This window comes from Pempheris klunzingeri, chromosome 24 (assembly GCF_042242105.1).
Source record: "Pempheris klunzingeri isolate RE-2024b chromosome 24, fPemKlu1.hap1, whole genome shotgun sequence".
In the NCBI taxonomy this organism is placed as follows: domain Eukaryota; kingdom Metazoa; phylum Chordata; class Actinopteri; order Acropomatiformes; family Pempheridae; genus Pempheris; species Pempheris klunzingeri.
In genome coordinates this window covers 8,204,805-8,229,044 of record NC_092035.1, presented here as the reverse complement: position 1 = coordinate 8,229,044, position 24,240 = coordinate 8,204,805, and the positions used below count along the sequence as shown (strand labels likewise).

General features: G+C 43.3%; 4 protein-coding genes across 4 annotated transcripts; 3 read left to right on the top strand and 1 right to left on the bottom strand.

The window, feature by feature from the left end:
* The first annotated feature begins 30 nt into the window (after positions 1 to 30).
* On the top strand, positions 31 to 3,308 carry cldn10e (claudin 10e). Its single transcript, XM_070855869.1, has 5 exons — positions 31 to 274; positions 392 to 553; positions 1,426 to 1,507; positions 1,598 to 1,711; positions 2,911 to 3,308. The coding sequence occupies exons 1-5, from the start codon at positions 43 to 45 to the stop codon at positions 3,305 to 3,307; spliced, it is 987 nt and encodes a 328-aa protein (XP_070711970.1). The 5' UTR covers positions 31 to 42; the 3' UTR covers position 3,308.
* Positions 3,309 to 3,924: 616 nt separating this feature from the next.
* On the top strand, positions 3,925 to 5,663 carry LOC139223902 (claudin-10-like). The gene is made up of 6 exons (XM_070855906.1): positions 3,925 to 4,016; positions 4,575 to 4,714; positions 4,812 to 4,973; positions 5,094 to 5,181; positions 5,269 to 5,376; positions 5,492 to 5,663. The coding sequence occupies exons 1-6, from the start codon at positions 3,925 to 3,927 to the stop codon at positions 5,634 to 5,636; spliced, it is 735 nt and encodes a 244-aa protein (XP_070712007.1). The 3' UTR covers positions 5,637 to 5,663.
* A 685-nt stretch (positions 5,664 to 6,348) lies between these two features.
* Positions 6,349 to 8,097, top strand: cldn10d (claudin 10d). The gene is made up of 5 exons (XM_070855707.1): positions 6,349 to 6,580; positions 7,219 to 7,380; positions 7,468 to 7,549; positions 7,666 to 7,773; positions 7,911 to 8,097. The coding sequence occupies exons 1-5, from the start codon at positions 6,349 to 6,351 to the stop codon at positions 8,095 to 8,097; spliced, it is 771 nt and encodes a 256-aa protein (XP_070711808.1).
* Positions 8,098 to 10,193: 2,096 nt separating this feature from the next.
* On the bottom strand, positions 10,194 to 18,925 carry dzip1 (DAZ interacting zinc finger protein 1). The gene is made up of 17 exons (XM_070855961.1): positions 18,917 to 18,925; positions 18,265 to 18,864; positions 16,423 to 16,507; positions 16,150 to 16,265; positions 15,566 to 15,724; positions 15,295 to 15,432; positions 15,153 to 15,215; positions 14,920 to 15,048; positions 14,141 to 14,189; positions 14,005 to 14,055; positions 13,202 to 13,377; positions 12,869 to 13,073; positions 12,459 to 12,633; positions 11,699 to 12,081; positions 11,119 to 11,240; positions 10,860 to 11,019; positions 10,194 to 10,747 (listed from the first exon to the last, which is right to left on the bottom strand). Exons 1-17 carry the CDS (start codon positions 18,923 to 18,925, stop codon positions 10,650 to 10,652), a joined length of 2,718 nt encoding a protein of 905 aa, XP_070712062.1. The 3' UTR covers positions 10,194 to 10,649.
* Positions 18,926 to 24,240: the final 5,315 nt, after the last annotated feature.

Sequence of the window (24,240 nt, the reverse complement as noted above, 5' to 3'; positions counted from 1 at the left end):
TGTAAAATCTAGACAGGAGATCAACTCCCGAGAACCCCCGAGATGCAGATTCGTGTGGTTCAGATTTGGGGTTTCCTGATGACAGTTTTGGGCTGGATCTTCGTGGCCTGCACCATGGCCATGGAGGGCTGGAAGATCACCTCAATCGGGGGCATGGGGGGCTCCTCCATCATCAAGGTGGCCTGGTACTGGTCCAGCCTGTGGAGATCCTGTTTTACAGACTCAACTGCTGTCAGCAACTGTTACGACTTCCCTGTGCTCTGGTCTGTAGAGGGTAGGTAACACATTTTCCACTCCATGTAACAAACTCAGTGTCAGCTATTCAGCCAGGAGCTGCACTGACATCTAGACTCTTATTAATGTTTATTTGTGTCTTGCTGTTGGACTCCAGGCTCCATCCAGATAGTGCGAGGCCTGCTGATGGCAGCTCTGTCCCTGGGCATGCTGGGTTTTGTGCTTAGTCTGATGGGCATGGAGTGCACCTTCATTGGGGGAAAAGACCGGTCAAAGTATAAGAAGATCTACGCTGGCGGATGGTGCCACATAATCAGCGGTACTTTCTAGTTTTAATAAGAGAGCAGTCAGCAGATGTGTGTACAAGGTGTGCATGGAAAGAGTACGTGCATTTTTTTAGAGTGTGATTTGACAAAGAAAATAATTTTGTAATTTGAATTATGGAGATTGGTAGCTATGCTAGCAGCACGGCTCTAAGGATGGAAGACATACACTTTTGTTTAACTTTCAGCACAATCATCAGATCCAACTGTTAACTGTCCATTACTTTGGTTTATGACCAAATACCCTCAAAACTGACATTACCCTCAGCCTCAGCTGTACTTTGTATATAGTGCTAAACGGCAAATGTTTGCATGCGAATGATGTTAGGATTTTGGGGCAGGAAATCAACTAAAATAATGATTTACAGCACAACCTAACTACATTTACATTTCAGATAAAAAAGATTATAGTGAAGGGTGAACCACTATTTATTGATAGATTGATAATGTTTAATGGTGATTAAACTAAATATTAAATTAAATATTGTCTAATATTGACAATTTTTTAAATAAAATTATCCACCAATTCAGACAAGAAAAATCAATCAATCAAAATTGTGTGTGGCATAAATGTTTTTTCTTTTTTTCTTCTTGCTAATCATTTTGTGACCCCCCTCAGATTTATCTTGTGACCTGTTTGGGGGTCCTGACCCCCAAGTTGGGCAACACTGATATAGTTAATGTCTTTCTCTTCTATTAAAAGGTTCAGTATATTTTGACCTCTTAAGACTGCTGGAACTTAAAACAAGAACAATAAATAGGTCTATAGCACTAACTGCAGTTTCTAATAACATTATTAGAAATGTTCTTATTAAGTACAAATAGTAATGATTCATTTTTTCTGTCTCTCGACATGATTTCTCCTCAGGTTCGCTGTCCACAGGTGGATATGCAGTTTACGCACAGTATGTGTCAGTAGAATACTTCAACCCTGACATTGATGGTCTGAAGTGAGTTAACAGGCTAAACTCGACCTATTTAACTTGACTTAATAATAATAAATCTTTAAATATCACAGTCACCTCTTTTTTTAAACACAGGTATGACCTTGGCACCCCGTTGTTCCTCGGGTGGGTCGGCTCGGCCTTTCACATGACTGGTGGTTTCTTCTATCTGTGGTCGGTGTGTACGCCGCTCTGTGGAGGAGAGCACACGTGAGTTCAGACACATGTTGTTGTTGTTGTAACAATCAGGGGAAGTAAGTAAATAACTCCACTCTCCACTTCCTCAATAAATACCAAGACCCATACACATTACTCATTATCCAGAACGCTTGAGGCTCTGTTACTACTGAACAGTTTAAAGTGTGCAGATGTTCATTGTGGGTACACTTCCTCTCACCATGTAATATAACCCTGAGGCCCCTGGTATAAACAAACTGAGGTATAATGAGGAAAAAACGGCATGCTATGAATCAGTGTCAACACTAGAAGGAGCTCATAGAACATACATGTCCACCAGTTCTGCAGCTTGCTCTCACACTCAGGATGTCATTCCAGTACAGCACCCTTTAACGCCTTTACCCAGAGCGTCTCTGACACCCAGCTGGATGTTTATCTGACATCCTGCTGCCGATGGTGTCAGAGGAGCAAACGTCACAGTAACGTCATAGAAAGCCACCAGTCAATCAGGCACTGACACAAAACCTTTCCCAAGTGTCCAAATTATACTTCATTATATACTACATAATAAATAACTCATTCATGGTGATTATAAGGGTTTTAGCATCTTTCAGCTCAGTGTTTTGGTGTGACTTAACTGTTTTGCGTCACTCTGGCTGCCAAACAAATCAGCAGATTTAACCTACGCTGTAACCTCTTCTCTCAGCTTGCCAATTTCATAAGATATATTTTTCAGCTGACACATTTTATTCGGTTCTGGAGAGCTATTATAGGATTTAGTGGCATCTTCTGGTGAGGTTGCAGATAGCAACCAATTACCCCTCTCCTAACCCCTCCTTTTCCAACCTAAGGTGGCCTTCAGGTGACAGTGGCTTTTTCCAAAATGATGTCATCATTTACGACCACAAGCATCTTCTCAAAACCCAAAAGCTAACACCAGCAAATATTATCCCTCTGCATTTCCGCCACCAAAATCAAGCTGCCACTTCACGGTAAAAACATGAAAGGCCGTCTCTAGAGCCACTGTTTGGTTTGTCCAGTTTGGGCTACTGTAGGAAAAAGCAATGGCGGTGATGTTGGTCTGCAGTATCTCTACATTCCTCATATATGAAGTGACTACAATGAATACAGCTGCTCATATATAACAGAAAATCAACTTCTGCCTCCTTTATATATAAGAAGGGTTCAGCAGGTTTATCATGTTTGACAACAGTGTGTCTCTCTCTCTCCAGGGTAGTGATCAAGCCACTACCAGATCCTGAGCAGAACAAGTCCACCACAGCTCTGTCCACAGTGTCTGAGATCACCACTAAGACCAAAGTGTCCTCCGTTTCCGAGCTGTCTTCCAAGTCTGAACGCTCAGACCTGTCCGGCATTTCCTCGAGATCAGAACGTACATCGAAATCCGGACGCACAGCCAGGTCAGGGCGGTCATCGAAGACTGGGCGAACAGCCAGGTCCTTGGGGTCGAGGTCAGGGTCACGATCGGGGTCGGAGTCTGGTGCCTCGTCCAGGTCCAGCGGATCAACTCTGTCAGAGTCGAGCAGCAGCAGCAGCGGCCGGACAGTGTCGTCGCTGTCAGGCAGTTCCAGGAGTGAGAAGTCGTTCATCAAAAACTCTTACATCTGAAAAAAATGCAAGCCATTATGTGAGAAATAAATTATAACAGATGTGATGGACAGATGATCTGGTACTTTTCTATTCAATTCGTGAATATGTGTTGAAAGCAAAGCAATATGTGTTTTGTATTAATAAAGACGAATCCTTTTTAAAACAAATCTGTTTTACAGACATATTATGTAAAGTTCCTGCTGCCTGTTGTTCATGTAAACTAAGGCACACATCCATTTCAAATTATACTGTCAGCCTTTGTGTAACCTTTCAGACAACAAATAAATGTCCACCAGGCTAGGCAGGTCTGGTTGACAGTAAACAGTGTCTGCTGTCCTGTTTTTCCAAACCTTCACACAAACACACAAGCAGCCGCTGTGAGAAGACTGGAGTTCTATGGCAAAACCCTTGTGGCTTTTATTCTCTTAAATGACTGGTGGGCCACCTTTACAAGGTAGGGAGGCAGCAACACATCCGGCCTTATTGGCTCTGCTTTTCCAGTTGAATTTAGGTTACCTCACTATTAGCAAGAGTGCGCTAACTTTACAAATGCTTTACATGCTGCAATGTCTGAACATCTCAGTAAATATTTGTAGATAGTAAGTGAAAGCTCTTCAGTTTACCAGACTGAGGGGATGTGGAGGAGACTGGCTCAGATCCTGGGCCTGCTGCTCTGCTTATTGGGCTGGGGCTTCGTGGGCTGCACCCTTGCTATGGACCACTGGAGGTAAGCGAATAAGAGTTGGAGGAAAAAACAGAAGAATGCACCAGGTGCTCTTTAGCTTGGTAAAGAAAGAATCTGAAAAATTTCATATACATGCAATAAATAACAATAATTTGCAGAGGATACAGTTCTATTTTGTTGCAGTCCAACTTTTGGATTTGAAGATAAAAAACAATAACTAAAACTTTGGTTGGTTTGAGAGTTGAACAATCTCTGAATTATAAGTATAATATCTTTCTCTGTTTACGGTTCTTATAAACAATGGGTTTGTTGTCCTTTTGCCCTTTGATTTTCTTTTCTTCCAAATAGTTTGTCTAAATTATTTACAGAACAAAATACATTTCAGTGTACGATGGCAATGCACAGATTATATATATATATATATATATATATATATATATATATATATATATTATAATATCTTTTGTGGCTCTGGAGGAGCTTTTCAAAGTTTGAAAAACTAATGTCACTGGAGTTTTTTGTAGCTGGACTCCAAAAAAATCGAGGCTAAAAGCCAGAATATGTAAGAATTTGACCTCTTTTCTGTGTCTATGTCTTGAGGGTGGCCCAGCTGGGGGGTCAAGGGGGCTCCTCTGTAGTGCTGACAGCTTGGTACTGGTCTGACCTCTGGAGGGACTGCTATGAAGACTCCACTGCTCTGGTGAACTGTGTAGACTTCGGGGTGCTGTGGGCGGTCAAACGTGAGTACAAAGACAAACAATCATTGATTTCCTTTGAATCTTTGACAACCGTAGCCATGAATTAATTAATTTACATCTCAGTTGTGTGTTTTAACAGCGTACATCCAGGCAGTCAGGGGGCTCCTGATGATCGGCCTCTGCCTCGGACTGATCGGTGTAGTGCTCACATTCTTCGGACTGGAGTGCACACACATCGGTGGAGACCCTAAGAGTAATGACAGGATGTTAATAACAGCGTGTGCTTTCCATCTGCTCGGCTGTGAGTGTGATCTGTTTACATTTACAAAGCCTCAGCCACAGTGACAGCAGTGTCTCAGGGCATGCACTCAGTGGTTCTTCCTGTTTTTTTCCCATGTGTCATCGGCTCCCCCTCATGCAGGCCTATCAGACGTGGCTGCTTATTGTTTATACACAAACAGAGTGGTTGCAGCTTTTTTACACGCCAAAGCAGATCCGTCAAAACTGAGGTAATGTGAACTTTCAAAAACACTCATTTATGGGTTAATGTGAGAAAAATACAAGCCAGCATCCAATTTTAACTGTCACTTCCTCAGCTATGACATCGGACCAGCCCTGTACATTGGCCTGGTGGGGAGCTTCCTCATTTTACTTGGCTGTACAGTTCACTGTGCAACTGCATGCAGACTTAAGCATCCAAAAAGGTTTGTTAACGTACTAACACCTTCCAATATAAAAAAGCCTGGATAATGTACCAAATACTCACTAGCTTATACTGTTACTATAGTTTCTGACTGGATACATTACTGTCTGCAGCAGATATCCCCTGGTTTCCTTTACTGGTGGAAAAGGAGAGGAAAATGAAGTCTTAAGAGGAAAAAAACATATCTGTGCACCATCAAAGAGGACCAATGACTCCAGAAATGTGTCTCTCTACAAGATGGCTTCTGTTGTGACTGTATAAAGCTACATGTTCATTCTAATCGTCCAATTCAGGGAGCAGCATAAAAAATGTACAATGTGTACATGTTTCAGTTAAGGTCTTCTGTTGCTGTAAAATATGTTAAATACAATGGATTTCAGTTTCTCTGTGTTTGTGAGTTTTATTCAGTACAACCTCTGCAATCAAATTCTGAACAAGTCTATTTGAATTTCTGTTATTTGAGTTTATAATGGCACTTGGTGTACAATGCCACGCCCTCATGTGGAGATGCCACATGAGGGAGATCATTCTCTATACTTCTTAGTTTTGGAAAATAATAAAAAAGAACATTTTCTTCTGTGGCTTTATGGTAATTTCGGTGCTTTTGCAAGTCCAGTTTATGGCTTTGATACTTTTCTATATTTTGGATTTTAATGAGATCAGAAAAGAGGAAAAGTACTTTAAATTGGTTGATTCTGCAAAAATTAGGAAGTAAAACAAGGGTTGACAAGGACGACAGCATGATCCAGCAATAAGATCCTTCACCGTTTCTGCCTGAGTGCTGGGAAGGTGGAAGATGCTTACGGGGCAAAACCATCTAAAAGATAAGAAGAGGCAACACTGCTGCACATCAGTGAGGACATCGGGGGAGAGCTCAGTCCAGTTTCCCACAGTAAGGATTGTTCATACCTGGATGTTACTCTCTTATGTTTAACAGGTCTTGATAGCTTTTGCTTAGGGAACAGCACTCACCATGAAGTACAGGACGGTGGTGATGTACATGGAGATCGGCTGCTTCGTGTCCTGCCTGTGTGGCTGGATCCTGGTGTGTTCCACTCTTCCCACAGAGTACTGGACCTTCTCCGAGGTGGGCAGCATCGTGCTGACCACCTCCAACTATTACTCCAACCTGTGGAAGGACTGCATCTCAGACACCACGGGGGTGTCCGACTGCAAGGACTACCCCTCCATGCTGGCCCTGCCTGGTAGATACTCTGAAAACATTCCTCTAATTCCTCATTTAACTGAAATTCTCAACAAGTGAAAAGATTTAGGGGCTGTATGGAAATAATTGGAGTGGGAAGGGGGAGCTGAATCATAGATTTCATTTTGAAAAAGCAGATATTTCAGACACTCTCTTTTCTAAAAAAAAAGCTGCTTAGTAAGGAAGTTATAGATACAGAAGGAGTGAATCGGGAATAGGCTGCACTGATATATTGAATATATATCAATATATGGATATTTTCCACCCAACCCAGATACCACTTTATAGCAATATATATTCATTAACCCGATTTGTATGAGATCAGATTTCTGATTGTCCCTAAAATCAATTACATGAAGCTTATTGATATGGCCAGGTTTGTTGGTTTAAGGAAAATATCTGACTGCTCTGACTTAAACAAAAGGAGATCGTACAAAACCTCCCCCCTTCTGAGTCACTTTCACACAGTCCCTTAATGAATTTGGCTCCAGTTAGAAGTTTTGTCCCTGTTTAGCACAGTGAGGGTTGTAGTGAGAGGTAATTAGCAGAAATCCCTTTGGGTAAAGTGCTTTAAATCCTCTCATGGTACATTTAACAGGCTCGCTCTGCTGCATTTCAGTTTCACCTGCTGTCTTTCAGCGTTCCTACACGCCTGCAGGGCACTCGCTGTCTGCGCCGTCATCACCGGCTTCTTCGGAGGCGTCCTCACACTCATAGGGATGAAATGCACCAAAATAGGTGGATCAGAGGTCGCCAATGCCAGGGTGACCTTTGCAGGTGCTATAACCTATCTGGTCTCAGGTAAAAAAAAACAAATCTCAAGAGTATTAAAGTTGTGTGAATGTTTATGCACTCCGGATGTTTAAAGTAAGGCATATTTTGTGTTAGGATTCTGTGGTATGATCACCTACTCATGGTGGGCCAGCAAAGTCATAACAGAATTCTTGGATCCAAATTTCAGAGCACAGAAGTGAGTACTTTCGAAGCTGTATAATCACTGTTACATGATCCCTGGAGGTGAATAGTGGGGAGAAGTGCTGGAAAAACATCAATAACTCCTGATATATGTCAATACTTGCTGTTCAGATTTGAACTTGGAGCTGCAGTTTTCATTGGCTGGGGAGGCTCCATCCTTCTACTCTCTGGAGGGACGGTGCTGAGTTACTTCTCTGGAAAAGAGGGTCTACCATCAACGTAAATATAGAACCTCTTATGTTATCATTTATTATCTACATTTTAGGGTAACTACCTATGTTGTGGACCATATCTAAGCCAAAAACAGTAAAAACTGAGATTTCACACCAAATCTCCTGTTTCAACTATGTCAACAGTTCTCCAAAAACACCAAGGAGACCGGCCACTTACGCCACTGCCCGGACCAGGCGGACCTACATGCTGCCCGCCTCATCGTCCAGGGTGACTCTGGCTCCGCCGCTGTTTTATGAAGGCAGGAAGAGCCGAGCAACCAGAGCACCAACCAAGAGCAGTCGGGCCTTCAGCAGGGACAGCTTTGTCTGAGAAAGTGACTCTGAAGACTTTAAAAGGAACAGTTTTGGGAAACACACTCATCTGCCCTGCCATGAGAAGATCAGTACTGCTGTCTTGTCTGTATGTAAAGCTTGGCATGGTGTTGAGTGGATTAAGAACCTGACAGTTAATAAGGTTTTTAACTGTAAACATAGTCATAAGCTTACAAAAGCTATGGCCATATTTTCTATATACAAAAGAATAAAGAAAAAAGGGACAGGATGTGGAAAGCTGGTATCTGAAGCACACAGTTATAGTGAGAACTTTTCATAAGCTTCACACATCCTGATTAAAATCTGCAATGATTCTGTGTCCTTGTTTTTTAAACATTTTGTATTTCTAGCAGTTTTTGTCTTTCATGGGGAGCCTCCACTGTCCTCTCGTTCTTTCCTGTCTACCTGCATGTTTTGTTGTTTTGAAACAGACTGAAAGGTTCAGCATAAAAGACAAGACAAACTGCTCATAACGCACTCTTAAAGCTAGATCATGTGATATGACCATTTATCCAAATTACGAGTTTATGTTTACAAATCTGTTAAATATTAAAACACAGCTTTTCAACTTCTCCATGCTTCATTCCTTTGGTATTCTTATATTAAGTGCACTCATCACGCACAACAATGTTACATTCATTTTTCAACATGAAGCAATTCTGAACTTCTTCATCCTCATTTCTCAGAACACACTACCCTAAAATCTCTTCAGCATGTTCATATTTACAGATAAACTAAACTGATTTAAAAGTCTATCTACAGTTGGCCTTAACACATCCATCCTTTAATTTACTGTATAAAAAATAGATTAAAAGATTTAAAATAGATATTAAAAAAAACCCAGACCTTTTTCATCTTCTATGAGCTTTTGAATGTTACTCTTGGCTTTTCAGATCTTGTTGTTAATGTTTTTAAATCGTGTTATGATGCCTTTCAGTTTAGTATATCTCATGATAAACAATATGAATTCTGCCTCCCTGTTAGGTTTCCTTTTGAAACATCCTCCCCATCCTCCACTCCTTTGTTTTCTTTTTTGGGTGGCTTCATATACAGAGGCGTCTGCATAATCCTCTAGACCTAAACTACTTCTGAGTCACCAGAAGATGGAGCTCAAAATCAGAACTTAAAATAGAATCCATGTCTATGAAAGCTCCACCTGAGCCCCAACAGCCCTCCTATTACAGGCTGCACAGTGATATTAAAGGAGACCAGCACTGTCAGAACAGGAAGCTGTCACAGCTGTCACTCCCCATAAAAACCCAGCTGCTCAGCAGCCAGTGAGAATGAAGCTCTGACATTGAGGATTGTATTTCTGCTGTTCAACAGAGTGACAGATGACAGATATTATTCATTTAATGAGCCACACTTATAGGTGGTGGAGGACGTATTTTAAACGTTATTTTCCACTGCGGTTGGAAGTGCTAGCATGGACTCATGAACATTTTCAAAGCTCCAGGGAACACAAGGAAACAATTAAATAATTAAGGACTAAGCAGAGTAAATAAGGCATTTTAGCTGCTAAATGCTCCATTATGTTCACTCAGTAAATTGCTAACTTCTTCTATCTACAGTTTGGTGCTCAGCAGGTAGGGTACAGAGGATTTTAAGAGCATATTTTAGAGCTGTGGGCCTTAAAACCAAAACAACAAGCCAAAAGAGGCTAAAACGCTCAGCAGACCTGATGATAATTCTCTGTTCATCACTAGGAGCAGCAAATTTCACATAAAAATTAGTCATGTGGGTTGTTTTTAACATGGAAATTGATTATAGCCACTTAAAAAGTTTAATTTGGTGACCTTATTGCATCGTTTACCCACTGATGTTACAACAGTGATGTGAAGCATTTGTGTTACAATATTTATTACAGATACATGTCTCTATTGTTTTTCTTTCTGCACCAATTAGATTTTAACCACTTTATTAACATACAGTCTGCAGACCATTAGCTGACTTGATAACTTCATGAAGTTTTGAATCTAATTGTGAAATCTGAATTGTCTGATTAAACCAAAACAAATTTACAATGAATCACTTTGGTTATTGTGCTTGCTTGAAGAAAAGTGAGAACCTTGACGACGTGTGCCTCAACTGTAGTGTTTCATGTTACAATTTTCAACTATGTACTCCATAAAGAATTCTTTTATTGCTTGTATAAATATTTTCTATACAAAATCACATCTCATCATTCCATTTAAAACATGGCATTATAAAATTTGACATACAAATTTTTACACAAGCTACATACAGTACCTCATTTTGGAGTGTGGGTTATATTTCATTGGCTATACAAAACAGGATCTATCAAAAAGAACACTGCAAAGGTCTAAGGCAAGCGAAGAGTTGGCACAAGGCATAAAGTGAGACTGAATATGAAATCTAAATCTAAAATCTAAAAACTCCCTTTGTTTAGTATTGCTCTCTCTGTATTACAGTAACAGTTCAGATAATGACAGTATAAAATATTTGGTGTGGACTGTAGATGTCTGAGGAGTTGACTGAGGTCTGTGTTGGTGCTTGGTGTAGTGCTACATCACCTGATCAGCTGTAGTGTTAACTGTGCCTATTGCTAATGTCCTCGGAGTCACTGATGTCACTGAGTGAGTACAGGCTGCTCTTCAGTGTGCTGCCCGTTCCAGCTTCAGTCAGACCTGCCGGGCACAAGACGGCTGTGTTTACTTCACAAAATACAGCCGAGAGCAGGAGCACTGCACCTTATGCAGTTATACACCTGCTTATTCTGCTGTAAAGTTCATAACTGACCTGATTTGGGACCCTTTCCTGTGGAGGTTCCCCAAACGCTGGTACTGGGTGAGTCCAGGCTCTTCTTCATTGGTCCAGAGCCCTGAGCTGGTTTAGACATTTCCTGTCTTTCCTCTAAGGAGGAGACCATCCACTCGCTGCTCTCCTCTAGATCTGTGTACTGTCACCACAAACACAAATATAGATTATACCATCCGGTTGTGCTTCCTCGAGGTTAATGCTGCTTTTTCAATACACAATGATATCAAATGAGTCTCACCGTGAGTTCCTGGACCTCATCCTTTCTCTCTGGTAAGATGCTGACGCCCCCTGCTGGTTTCTTTACCGCTCTGTCTGCAAACTGCTTCTCCATTTTTCTGGCCAGGTCGTTGATTTTGTTCTCTACAAGAAACACACCAGTAAGTCCAGTTTAAATTCAAACACAGAGATCACAAGCTGACAAACACTTACAGCTGCTTGAGGGTATTTCAGCTTCCAATATATAATTTTTTTCCCCAAAACCCACACTTCAAACCTCCTGGCAGCTGGTTCTAGTCTGATTCATGTAAACATCAAACAGTAATACTAGAACTTTGTGTCTTCCCTGAATTAAAACCTCAGTCGAGACAGATGAACAAACAAACATTTACAAGTATCTATTAGGACATTTATTTAACAGTCAATCCTGTGGGTCAAAATGATTTCATCATCATCTAACAAAACTTTAACTGGGACTTTTATGAATCAGGACAAAGATACCGTTTCACTATTATTAAGGGTACCCATTTTGTGACTGAATAAGTTGTCACTTTATTTGAATCTATGGTGTGAGCTGGCACTTTGAAGAATGGACAGCTTACCTTTACCAAAGTTCCTCTTATCCACGTTACCGTTCTGGTCTTTGTGACTCTGCAGTTGCCTTGGGTCAATCTCCTGCAGCTCGCTGACCTCTGACCACTCGTCCTCATCTTCCTCCTCCTCCTCGCTCTCTATCTTTGTCACTGCTGTCTTGGTCACACCACCCACTGACCCCCTGGCCTGCTGGAGGTTGGAGGTGAATGAGAGCCTGGCTGGAGTCTGCCTGGCCTGGACTGGACTGGCTTTGTTTGCTCTGCTTTGGACCAGAGTCGCCTGGTTTAGTCTGGGCTGTGGTGACTTGCCCCTCTGCTGTTTCTGGGGCTGTTCTTCCTCCTTGTCAGTGTCCTCTTCTTCAGATTCCTCATCCGAACTGAAAGGAGGGGTCCTAAAGAACCACAGAAACAGTTTTTACTGATCATTCAACATTCACTCTTCTTGTTTTCCTCACAGCTACATAAAACACTGCTGTATCTGGATTTGTGTGATATGTTTAACAGAAATTGCATTCAGCCTTCTCCGGGCTTAAATCTACATGTCTGAGAAATATGATGAGCACTGGTAAAATGCAGTTGGAAGTGAAAAAAGATGTATGTAGGAGTTCTGTATACAATGGTGAAAGAGAGCATGGTTTAAGCAGCTATGGTCATACTATTGAAGATTGTGTCGGACCTAATTCATAACACGACATGACATTTCATACAGTTATACACTTATGGAGAACTACAAAACGCCCGCTCATTTTATAAACCGTTTTTTCTTTACTTGGGTGTGAAAGTCCTCAGAGCGGTCTTGCTGCTGGGTGTAGAGGTCTTTGGATGAGCGGTGGTCTTGGTCCTTGGTGCTGGCTGTGGGGTTTTGGGCTGTTTCACTGCAGGCCCAGACATCACCTGGGTTGCTCTGGAGGGCAGGCTACTGGATCGAGGCCGGATCTGCACCACTGCACACAGGCAAAAAGAAGAGAAACAATTAGCAGATCAGTAGCTGACACTGTGTCTAAGCTTAAGTCATCTTATGTGGCGGGTAACCAAGGCTTTACAGATTAGGCTGATAGTGTTGGATGCAGAAACAGTCAAAGCCAATCACACGCTGCTGTGTGGTTACTATTGGTCTGTGGGCACAGTAAGAACGTAGCCAGATGATCTCACGTGCTAAGAGGCTTTTTGATGACTCACCTTGCACCGATTGTCTGGATCTGGCCTGTGACTCAGGAGCAGGGTCGCTGCCTCTCCTTTGACTACCCAGCTTCTGCTCCACCATGCTGGCTAACTCCTCCCGATGGCGCCAGTAGTCAGGTAGTCCCTTAGCAGAGCTCTCTCGCTTTGAATGCACCTTGGCCAGGATGGAAGCGAGCTCTTTGTTCTTCAGACCACTCTGATCCTGACAAGAGGAACAGGAGATTATGATCTATGGTTAAGTAAGAAAATGTTTCAGTGTTTTTATTTTAGGCTGAATGCTGGTCAGTACTTCTCAAGCTTCCTGAACCCTGCTCCAAAGTTCAAACTTACAGGTTTGACTCCCAGGTTCTCCAGCTTCTTGATAAGAGCCTCCTCAAGGTCTGGCCGCATCTCTTTCTTGATGCTGGGGTTCCTTTTCAGAGCACTGGTGGTCACCCTCTGCCTCTTCTCTGGTACAGGCTCAGGCTTCTTCTCCACTGGCCTCTTCTCAGACATGCTGCTTGAGTCTGTAAAAGAAATCTCACTTAATCAGCCCTTTATGGACAATCAGGCTCCAATTACAGGCAGCAGAGGCAAAAAGGAGAAAAAAATGAGCATGCATTGGCCAAAGTCTCACTTGGGCAGATGGCTGTGACTGCAGTGATGCAGGCAGAAGAGGAGAACGTCTACAAGTTTATTTGACACAAACAAGGCAACACGATGACAGGTGACGTAATGATCAGCTTTCTCGCACTAAGTCTGTGACTTTCATGTCAGACTAAGACCATCTCAGTCCTGACACGCAAGAAAACAGCCGCCCACAACAGACTGATGCATCCATGCAGACAGCATGCAGTCGACCGGCTCTGTTGGTCTTATTGTCCCTTTACCTTTCTCCTCTTCTGACAGCTCCTGTATAGGATCCAGCTTAGGAGCAGAGACTGGCTCCTCTAATTGGACAGCACATGAGGTCAAAAGTCATTGGAGGTCGGGGAGTCATATAAAATGAGATAAATGTGTTAAAGGGGGGGGGGTTTGCAGTTTGCTATCAGCATGATGTAAATCCTTCATGCACCAAAGCACATGCTCAGCATCTCTGGGTGTGACAATGTTTTTAGGTTTTTTCTTATGACAGCTGGCTTCTCCTAACTTACCAAGTACAACTCTCTTTGCTTTAGGCTCTGGAGCTGATGCACTGACAATGACTGAAAAATAGAGAATATGATGAAGACGTTAGGATCATACACAGTTTCCTGCAGTGAAACACAGTTCTGATGAAATAATCCATACCTGGTACTTCCACTACTTTGGTCGGTGGATTTGAAGAAACATTCCTTATCTGTAAGTAGAAAAAAATGTCATTTATTAAAGCTCATGATCATGCATTAAAAAGACATTTTCCATTTTGGAAGTTTCAACCTAGCAAGCATGGCTACCTTTTTGGTTGTTGTGTTTTTATATAAGATAAGATAAGATATAAGATATTTATTTATTGATCCCTCACTGGGGAAACTTTGCTGTTACAGCAGCTCAAAGGGACAGACAAAAAAAATAAAAAGCACACAGTTAAGAATTAGAAAAATTAAATAGCAGAATATAATATAATATGTACCTATACTTATACAAAAGTTAATAAAAAAGCGCTCAACTGGCAAAACATTGGGAGGCTTTTACTGTAAGAAATGCAGTGAATTAACTTTTTGTCAGTGGATCAGTTTTAAATATGTCAGGGGGGGATGGCACAAGACAGAGAAGCCACAGTGAGGTTTTAGAGTTACAAGCCACAAGCTGCAAACCCCGAACTCTGCAAGGTGACCAGCTCCTTTTACCGTTCCCTGGATTTGTGTGAAGACTACACTCGCTGGGTGGAAAAGGAAAAGCATCAGCTTCCTGTGCACCAAATGTACAGTATCATCATGTCTCTATACAACACATTATGAGCCCTTGTATCAAATACAGGATATCCTGAACAAGGGCTGACCCTCCGCCTCACTTCCTCTCCCAACATAATCAGACCGGGCAGTGATGGCTGTGTGTGTGTGTGTGTGTGTGTGTGTATCAGTATTAACCTGCTCCCTCTGAGCCTTGATGGTTTGCTCTTTCTCCTGCAGCCTCCTCCCCATCTCCTGCTGCAGCCTGTGGCTGCGCTCCTGGTGCTCAGACACAGATGACTGTGTTCGGCTCAGCTCGTTCAGCAGCTGGAAGTTGACAGGAAGACGGCGAGTTTTACAGCTGGCTGATTTCCAACAAAAGCTTGTTCAGTATTTCACTTGTGCTAATTATGACAAAGACTAAAACATACCTGATTCTTTTCAGACTCGTGTTGAGCCTTCATTTCCTGCAGCCTGGATTCCCACTTTTTATCCTAGAAGAGAACATTTTAGCACTAAAGATAACTCCAATCACTTGTCGGCTTTAAAACATTATCTCCCCTCCACACTGACCTGCTTCTTCAGCTGCTGTTCCAGCTTTTGGATGGCTTGTATCTGCATCTCTCTGTAGTTGTCCAGATCTCTCTCCGGCTGTGAGTGAACAGGGCTGCTTGATTTTTCATGCTTGGCTGTCAGATTCTGATTTGCTTCCTATGAATGAAAATACATGTGAAACAGTAAAAAAAGGAATTAATAAAAGATATCCTGAGGACTGGAAGAATGTAATGTAAATGAAGACAATCAGGAAGTTAGTGAGTGGATTATTCGAGTGTCGTTTTTGTACATTGAGAGCCTGAATATTTCGGGTGTAAAGAAACTCCATCTCCCTGCGCATGCCATCTCTGCTGTCCTCTATCTTTCTGTCCATGCGTGCCATCTCCTCAGCCTTGAAGCGGTCCAGTTCTCTCTGCAGGTCTCTGTGCATGGACTGCTGCTCTTTTTCCTGGAATCACAACAAAAGTTACAGAGACTTAAATAAACCTTTTAAGTTGTTGTTTTCTTTTAGAATTACTCAGTTTCCCAAATGTAGAATATCTGAAAAATGAATGCATTAAGATGATACATAAAAATGGTGATTTGCCGACAACTTGTCCATGCTGCAACTACTTATTATTTTCATTATCGATAAATATGCTGACCTACTTTAATTGATTCATCTTTTTGTTTATAACAAACTACCCATCGCTTGCCCAAAATCCCAAAAGATATTCAGTTTATTATCACATATGACAACAGAAGCATCAAATCCTCACATTTGAAAAGTTGCAAAATTGGTATTTTTGCTTAAATAATGACTCAAAATAGCACCAGATAAAACTGCAGTCATCTATTCGTTTCAGCTCTGTCCTAATCCTCAGGTTTTCCTACCTGAGCTGTTTTCACTAACAATGCCTGTTGTTGCTGAGCAATCTGCTCCTTCAGGCTGCTGATCTCCAGTTTGAGGATGTCCATCTGAGATTTCTTCTCACTGTCTGACCGCAACTCTGGGAGGAAGCAAAACAACAAAAATTGTTTGGAATATTTCTTATTTCACCTGCAAATGCAGCTTCATCAAACTCTCCTCATGTGGTTTAACGTATTTTCTTAGTAAGGAATCTATCTGACTCCTCTGAACTGCTTAGCAAACCTTGATGAACTTACGCATCTCATACTCGTCAGGATGGCGGCGCTGCATGTGATTCTGGAGAAAGGAGGAATTCAGGAAGGATTTATCACACTGTGGACACTAAAAGAAACAAACAAGAGACAGGTATTAATATATCACCTTATGCATATTTGACAAAGAAAGCAAATCTGAAGCAATAAATCTGGAGACTCTTGAGGAAATAGGAAAACTGAGCAGTTTAGATGAAGTGTCAGTGAGATAATATGATAACGCCACAGTGAGCATCATATTTTCACACTATTATACAGCAAGTATGTTTTAACTCTTATTGTGCTTCAACACCTGATCACTAATCAAATCATAATGACATTCTCAGTGTGAAATGTATCCATAATTTGCTCTCAAATTTCCATAAGGTGACATGGATAAGGATAAGGTGTCCAGAATATGTATGCCACTTTGACCTGACAATCCCATAATCCAATGCATCACATTTTATAGATTTTAAAGTAACAGCAGTAGAACACTGACATGATCAAGAGTCTGAAATCTCGTAAAGTGCTGTGTGTCTATTATAAGAGGTGTAGTGAGTGAGTGAATGAGATTTGGACAAAGCTGGGGTCGACGCTGAGACACTGATTACGCTCCAAACAGGAGCATCCGCTGACTTCACGCATGTGTTTCCAAACAGACAGATAGCGTGAGTGATGCTGATTTGTTCCCTGCGGCAGGCGTCTCCACACTCCACCTCGCTATCACTTAACAACTACAATAGATGCTGCCTCTGCTCTGCACATACACACACACATCACACGCTACATTTAACTCTGCCGCTCATTGCGCCTGTGACTTCATTCAATGTTAAAGCTGCTGCTACTGATATCTTGCCACACCATATGGCAGCAAAGATTCAAAGGCCCAGGAGGTGTGCCGCCACAATGAGCCTGAAACTGATGCTATTACATTAGGGTTTGGAATAACTGTGGATTTTGAGAGTGAAATTAAATTAGTCTTCAAAGAGAGCAGTGTGTTTGGTAGATATGTGGACATTACCGTTTGGCAACCAACAAATGCTAAAGGTCCTCCAAGGACACAAACACATGGCCTTTCTATCAATTATTGAGCCACCTCTGTTAGCTGAGCTTCTAGCGCACACCTAGCAACCACATGCTGTCATGACACACTATCTGTTGCCTCGGCAACCGCTTGGCCAGGTCAGCGGCAGCCTTACACTTGAAGAGCAAAGGGAGATTTTTGATTTTTGCTATAAATAACCTGATACGAAGTGGGCCACGCTACCAAACAGAGGCAATCGTTACAGGCAAATGGATCCAGCATATAAACCAACAGTTTATAATACACACAAATGTCAAAAAAGGACAAAATTCTCGACAAGCATGTGTATTTATGAAGGTGGGGGAGGTGGGAGTGAGGCAGGCATCTTGATTAGTGCTCTTGTCACCCTTTTGTACGTGGATTAAAAAGAAACTAATTGCCACCAAATGACACCATCTGTTCCGCAGCTCTAAATCCTATTCTTCCAGTCTGAAAACAAAGCTTATTATAACCATACCAAAACAAGGCGGCCATGGCAGCTCTTACAGTACATAACAGCCGCTTTTAGAACCAAAATTTTTGTTGGGCTCTGATAAAAGCCTTCAACCGTTTCCCTTTTTCCCTTCAAACCCTGCCGTGAAACACACAAAGCCGGAGCTGTGAATAGATCTTGGGAACAATGACAGCGTGGGGGCCCAGAGGAGGAGGAGTGAAGGGGGTGGGGGTGATGGAGCGAGCTGCCTGCTTGCCAAATACATATATGAGATGCAGCTGGTAATTGATACCCCTCAGAGAGCGAGCGTTTATCGTGTCAGCAGTACCTTCTGGCTGCTGACGATTCGTGGCGCGAGCAGGGACTGCTGGGTACGAATAACCTTCTTCCTCTGCTTGAGCTCGGCGGTCAGCGTCTTCATCTTCTCCTCCAGCGTCTTCTGCTGACCCAGCAGCTGCTCGCGCTCCCTGTCGGCGGCCGCCAGTCTCTCTTCGGAGGCACGCAGGTTGAGGGTGAGAAATTCCTGGCAGTGGAGGAGCCACTCCACTGTGAGCTGGGCGAGCTGCAAGAGCTTAACCAGAGCCGGATCCACGGGGCTCTGGCACCGCTGGCACCGCTCCCCGTCCAAGCAGCAGAAGGTCACTGTGCTGATGTGCTCCTGAAGGGCGTCCACATCCAGTTGGCTCACCACCAGGTCTATGTCCACTGCGTTGATCCGCCGCCAGTCCACGCTCTCCCTGCGAGGGCGGAACTTGAAAGGGAGGATGCTGGATGTCCCGCTGGATGGAGTCATGCCTGGTGCAGGTACAGAGTGGCCGTTTACAGAGTGCTGGCTGAGCGGGGAATTCAGGAGGGATGGGATCCCTGCTGATGAGTGGGTCCCTTGGGTGTCACTGGTGTAGGGGTAGTAGACTCTATCGTGAAATGGCTGAAACAAAGAGCAAAGCGATGCATTTAAAAACAAGACACGGTATGCAAACCTTAGTCATATTAGCACCAAATCCCTTACATGCACCAAACAATCACAGGAAGAGAAAGTGGGAGAAGAAAAGCAGCCTGCAGCATCTGCTCGGAGGTGAAACAGCAGAGCACAGATTCCACCGCTGCACATTCAGTCTCCATCTACCTATCACGCTGCTGCTGCTGCTGCTGCAGTCCCGGTGCTCTCCTTACCATCCTCGACTGATTTTGCCTCCACGGGTGGGAAGAAATCGACGCGCCGTCGTGCCTCTCCAGTTCCGCCCCTCACAACGCGACAACGTTGCTGCTGCGTCCGCCGCGTTACCATGGAAACAGAGACGCTCGTCCCTGGGGGGAGAAATGTTATCAAAACACGGCCGGCAATCAGCAAATGTTTCCCTACAGCGGCCGGCAGGCGAGCTGTGTCCTGTGGGAGAGACAAATGCATCCCAAAGCTGTTTGTTTTTACTCTAGTTAAGCAGCGTTTAAACCCACATACCGAGCAGCCTAACTTACCTGCTAATGAGCACAAGGTGGCTTTGCCGAAAATGGTTACCGTGCTAACAGCAAACACCGCTAATCTCTCTAGCATCACGTTTCAGAAACAGTAATTTGGTGTCGGGGTAGGCTTTTTCCTCCCCCCTGCTAGATCTCAGCCCAAACAATGGCACACATGCTCAAACTTGTCCGGCTTTCAGTCTCCTTACAGTCAGTCTAGTTACTAACGTTAGCTTAACGCTAAGGACGGCTCAAGTATTTCAAACCTAAGCTAGCCTGAACCTAACGGACATGTTTAAACCGTGTTGGGCTGAACTGTAACCTGCATAAAAAAAACTGAATTGTACATCACCAACAGTTCCCATTGCTCAGTAACCAGTTACACAGTGCAGGAGTCAATAAAAACAACTTACCAGAGACTTAGTGTAACTAATTCATAGCTTTAAAAAAGTTTTCTGACGACGGGACCCCAGGCGGTTTGTGGGTGACGTAGCCGCTGGTCTCCACATTCCTAAATCCCTGCTCACACTCAGACCGCCATTAAGCCAGCGAGAATAAACACTACACTTCCGGTTATCACCTTCAAAGTAAGTAGATTAATTATAGCGGGGATATGTACTGTGATAAGAAGAGAAAGTGGAAATATATATACTAAGAAGTGCAATACAGTCTGTATATACAAGGGCTCTTGAAAGGAACCTTTTTACAGTTTAAGGTCGTCCTGACATTTTTTAGATTTGTCTTATGTCCTGTGACTTCTGTCCTCAAACATATAACATTTGAATCAATCATTGTGCTTTTTAATTAGTTTCTACTTATGGTGTTGCATTTGACATGTCCCCTAATACTTTGTAAGTGATTTCATACGTATGTATGTTATGACACGTATGTCATATAATTCTGTTCTTCTTTTAATCTGGTTTATATCAGTTGTTTGCCACAGAAGCGACGACGATCAACGTGCAAGTGTATTAAATAAAAAGGAAGCACATGCACCATTTTGAAAAAGAAAAGCGTGGCAAAGCAGACCTTTACTTTGAAGACAAAGCTCCTCATTTCCGGCGGTATTGTGGTGTTTTGACGCAGCGGGAAGGGGGGAAGGGAGAAGCAGACTGCTGGGCTTTGAAATGGGGAGTCTGAAAACGGGGATGGGGGTGTCGGGCTTGCAGGCGGCCCCCACTGCAGAATAAAACAGAATAAAGCTGAATTAAAACACTGGAAGCAGAGAAGAGGGTGAAACACCGGTGTTACCATCACCGCAGCTGCAGGGATGCAGGAGATTTAGAAAACTTTGCGCCATGACACAGGAGGTGTGACGGTTTGGTGAAAGGGCTCCACCATGTGGACGAAACCTGTGTTGCATTTCACATGAGGGCCCAATGACCTGCTGTCTTATCATGTAAGGAAGCACTGCTTTAGAAATAATAATACAGAAATACAGATAATGATAATATAGAAATAGGCTACAATCAGCTAAATGTACTTCAACAATCCAAGTAAAAGTATTTATTCTGCAGGAAAAATGTCCCCCTGTGACATACATGTTACGTATGGTATTATTATACTATTAGCACTGATGCATCAGTGTGTAACTAGATATTACTGTATTACTGCTGTTGCTATTGGGGGGATTAAAGTGAAAATAAGTAAAACAAAGTTATCCCACACACATAAATTCTTATAATATATAATATTGAGCCTCAAATTGTACTTTGTACACTCATCGTGCTTTTTAATGTAAATCTTAATGTGAAAAGATTAAGATGAATGTGGTGGAGTAAAAAGTACTAATATCTCCAAATGAAATGATGTGAAAATTGTGTGAACAGTTAAGAAGAGGGATATTCTTTAAGGATAAAGTGAAAAACATGAGTGCAGCAGTTTTTGCAGAGCGAGAGGTTAAAGGTCAGCCAAGTCACACAAAAAGCCAACTTTTGACCATTTGAGCTGTGACTCAGTAGATTTCCATGTCTGTGGCAGCCCCCCCCCATAACACCAGCATTATTCCACCAACGGAGGTCAGTAGAGATCTGATGTGATCACAACTCTGCGTGGCTCCACTGTGGAGGAGTGGTGGCGCACCGTCCCCGCTGCCCTCCCCCTCTGGCAGAGGCGCTGCTGTGATGGAGAGCGGCCGCGGGAGGCGACACAGGCCCAGCTTTAAAGCTCAGCAGGATGGATCCACACACATTCAAGCATCGGCCTTTCAACTGCTCTTCGGGTGCTTCTTTAAGATTTAAGAATGATTTACATGCAGGACGACGCAGGCGCTTGCACAGCACTAAAACAAAGTGAAACAAAGTGTGAAGCAGGGATGAGAGGGTCTTTTTTTCTTTTCTTTTTTCTCCACACATGCTGCCAAGAAACAAGCAGCACGATGAACTCTTCATCAGAGTCCCACTGCTGGAAGAGGTCGACTGTGTGCCATTTCCCCGGCTGGTCCCCAGACAGTCGGTCGAGTCCTGATAAATAGAGATTTTAATTCCTCCGGACAGGGTCTGTGACTGTCAGGATAGCCTGAGGCGGGCAGGGGGGACTCTCCTCGCAGGCTGTGTCCGGGTAAAGACAGACGGCTCTCACCAGCAGCATCACAATGAGGTGGTGAAGTTCAGTTGTAGGACAAGATGCTGATGTGCCTGTTCTTGGGCCCAAATCCCAGCCAGACTCACTTTTCTTCCCCTGCGCCCACTGCAGCCTCAAGGCCAGAGTTATGATGTTTACTTGAAAATAAAATCCACAGTTTGATAAGAGCTTACCAGAGCGGGAGGCTCGCACACACACACGCGGGCAGGGAAGTTGCGGCGTTGTATTAGTCATGCAGTAAAAAGGAGCAGGGCTGTGTGGAGGAAGAGGAGCGGACCTCTTGAGATGAGTAAGCGCAGCCCTACACTCAATTTACTGCTTGATTTATGAGTTCATTTCCTGCACGAAGTTCTCAGTGGGGGTGAGGTGGTATATCTTTCCCACTATAGGTAGCAGTGGCTCCACTTCCCAATTCCCCATGAGGCCCACTCTCACCACTCGGGGCCTTAGTGGGACTATAAATAATGGCCGCTGTAACAAGTACATATTGAACACAGAGGAGAGGATGCTGAAACATCTTTATTCATGAAGGAGGTTCTTATCTTCCCCATGCAGAGGACGAGATGGATTCAGACCTCTCTGCATACTGTAATGCTCCGTACAGTAGTGCTCACTGTACTCCTGCTCTCACATGGGAAGAATCGGGTGATCAAAAGGTGAAAAGAGGTTTAGTGCAGGAGGTGCATTCAAATGTAATGACCTTAACTGTTTCGACCGTTGGAAGGCGATGCAGTGTGACGTGCATCACAGGAGCAGCAACTTTGTCAAAAGGTGCTCTATAGTGTTTCTGTAAGACTGCAGGATTCAAAGCTGAAAGCAACAGCAAAACAAATGCATTTATAGTCATGATTCAATAAACAGATTAGTGCTAAAAGTGCAGCCATCAAGCTTTTTGCCTTTAATAAGAGAATTACTTCTTCTTTAGTGAGTTTTCATGCCATATTAAAATCTAATCACTCAGAAAACAAAGTGAAGAGGTGTGTTGTGTTTCATTTGCCCAGCAAACAGCAGCATTAACCTGCCAAGGCTGAATATGAAGCACCATTTTTAGTTTTCATGTTCAATCACAGCCTGAAGGAGGAACCGTGGGCGCAGCTCACCATCCACACGGATGTGTAATAAGAAGTGGATATGGGAATCCAAGATGGCGTCCGTCCACTTGAGTGAAAACTACTTGCTCAACCCATGAGACAAGAAAGGTTTTCCAGCTTCCAGGCGTTAAACGAAGAAGGATTAGCTGATGCTAATAGGCGGATAGCTGGAATTGTCTGGAGAGCCAATTGTGAGACTGCAAAGTCTCACTCACTTTTCTGTGTTGTCAATTCATTTTAAGGTGAAAAAAATCATTTAGACTATTATTTTATTTGAAATCTCTTTAAATCTTCCATGTAGCTCAGGTCCGTCAGGTTTGCTAATGTTCCCAGATGTGGGTGCATGGCAGTGTCAACCCGCTCCCCTTTACGCAACCAGAATCCAGACAAATGGAAGTGTCAGCTCAGCGAGAGCGCTCGCCACTGCCCGAGCGACTTAAAGCCGAGCAGCAATCTAGCCCACCACTGCCCACCGGTTTTCATCTCAGACACTTTGTTGTCTATTTTCAACGAGGCAACCGCAGGGGTCGCAAGTGGTGAATCAGCCTTGTGGGAAGAAGAGATGAAAGAGCGCTGCGATGGGGAGGGGAGAGAGAGAAGCATCCCACCGTTCCCTTTCATTGTCCCCTCTGAATGTTGCTCAGGTCAGAAGAGGCACCGGCGCTAAAGAATTATATATAGCAGACAAATGACGAGTTTTGCACTTATTTTTCTCCCTGTCCTCCCACTGGGCGAGAGGGCCTGAGCTCTACAGGGCGAATCAGCCACAGCAGCAGCCACAGCAGCAGCAGCAGAGCCTTTGGAGGACACACAAGTAATGGAGACCAAACATATGGAGAGAGTAATGTATGATGAATGTGCTCATCGGTGTAAAACTTAACTCTGAATTGTAAGACAGTATAAAATCCTGTTTGTGTCTGCAGCATTACCGAACCCTGCACACGTCCTTGAGGAGCATCCAATGGATTCATGTTTGTAAAAGTTACAGCGTCAAACTTTCTCACTGTCGCCCAAACAGCCACACATGACAGCAGGGTGAGAGCCCGGGGGAACACCACTATGAGGGAATACTTTGACATTTTGGGAAACAATCTTATGCACATTCTTGCCTCTCGATGAGGTTGATATCACTCGTATACATGTCCGTTCAGTATGAGGTTTGATTCATAATA

What these genes read in the sequence shown, in the direction of transcription:
- cldn10d (XM_070855707.1), top strand. Translation starts at nt 6,349, where the DNA reads ATGAAGTACAGGACGGTGGTGATGTACATGGAGATCGGCTGCTTCGTG. An exon ending in CTCCATGCTGGCCCTGCCTG is followed by an intron (nt 6,581 to 7,218) that starts GTAGATACTCTG and finishes GCTGTCTTTCAG; the next exon opens with CGTTCCTACACGCCTGCAGG. An exon ending in AAAGAGGGTCTACCATCAAC is followed by an intron (nt 7,774 to 7,910) that starts GTAAATATAGAA and finishes CTATGTCAACAG; the next exon opens with TTCTCCAAAAACACCAAGGA.
- cldn10e (XM_070855869.1), top strand. Translation starts at nt 43, where the DNA reads ATGCAGATTCGTGTGGTTCAGATTTGGGGTTTCCTGATGACAGTTTTG. An exon ending in CCTGACATTGATGGTCTGAA is followed by an intron (nt 1,508 to 1,597) that starts GTGAGTTAACAG and finishes TTTTAAACACAG; the next exon opens with GTATGACCTTGGCACCCCGT. An exon ending in CTCTGTGGAGGAGAGCACAC is followed by an intron (nt 1,712 to 2,910) that starts GTGAGTTCAGAC and finishes CTCTCTCTCCAG; the next exon opens with GGTAGTGATCAAGCCACTAC.
- dzip1 (XM_070855961.1), bottom strand. An exon ending in TCCTGACGAGTATGAGATGC is followed by an intron (nt 16,266 to 16,422) that starts GTAAGTTCATCA and finishes GCTTCCTCCCAG; the next exon opens with AGTTGCGGTCAGACAGTGAG. An exon ending in ATCCAGACAATCGGTGCAAG is followed by an intron (nt 12,634 to 12,868) that starts GTGAGTCATCAA and finishes GCCTGTGTGCAG; the next exon opens with TGGTGCAGATCCGGCCTCGA.
- LOC139223902 (XM_070855906.1), top strand. Translation starts at nt 3,925, where the DNA reads ATGTGGAGGAGACTGGCTCAGATCCTGGGCCTGCTGCTCTGCTTATTG. An exon ending in CTTGCTATGGACCACTGGAG is followed by an intron (nt 4,017 to 4,574) that starts GTAAGCGAATAA and finishes CTATGTCTTGAG; the next exon opens with GGTGGCCCAGCTGGGGGGTC. An exon ending in TGCTTTCCATCTGCTCGGCT is followed by an intron (nt 4,974 to 5,093) that starts GTGAGTGTGATC and finishes CCCCTCATGCAG; the next exon opens with GCCTATCAGACGTGGCTGCT.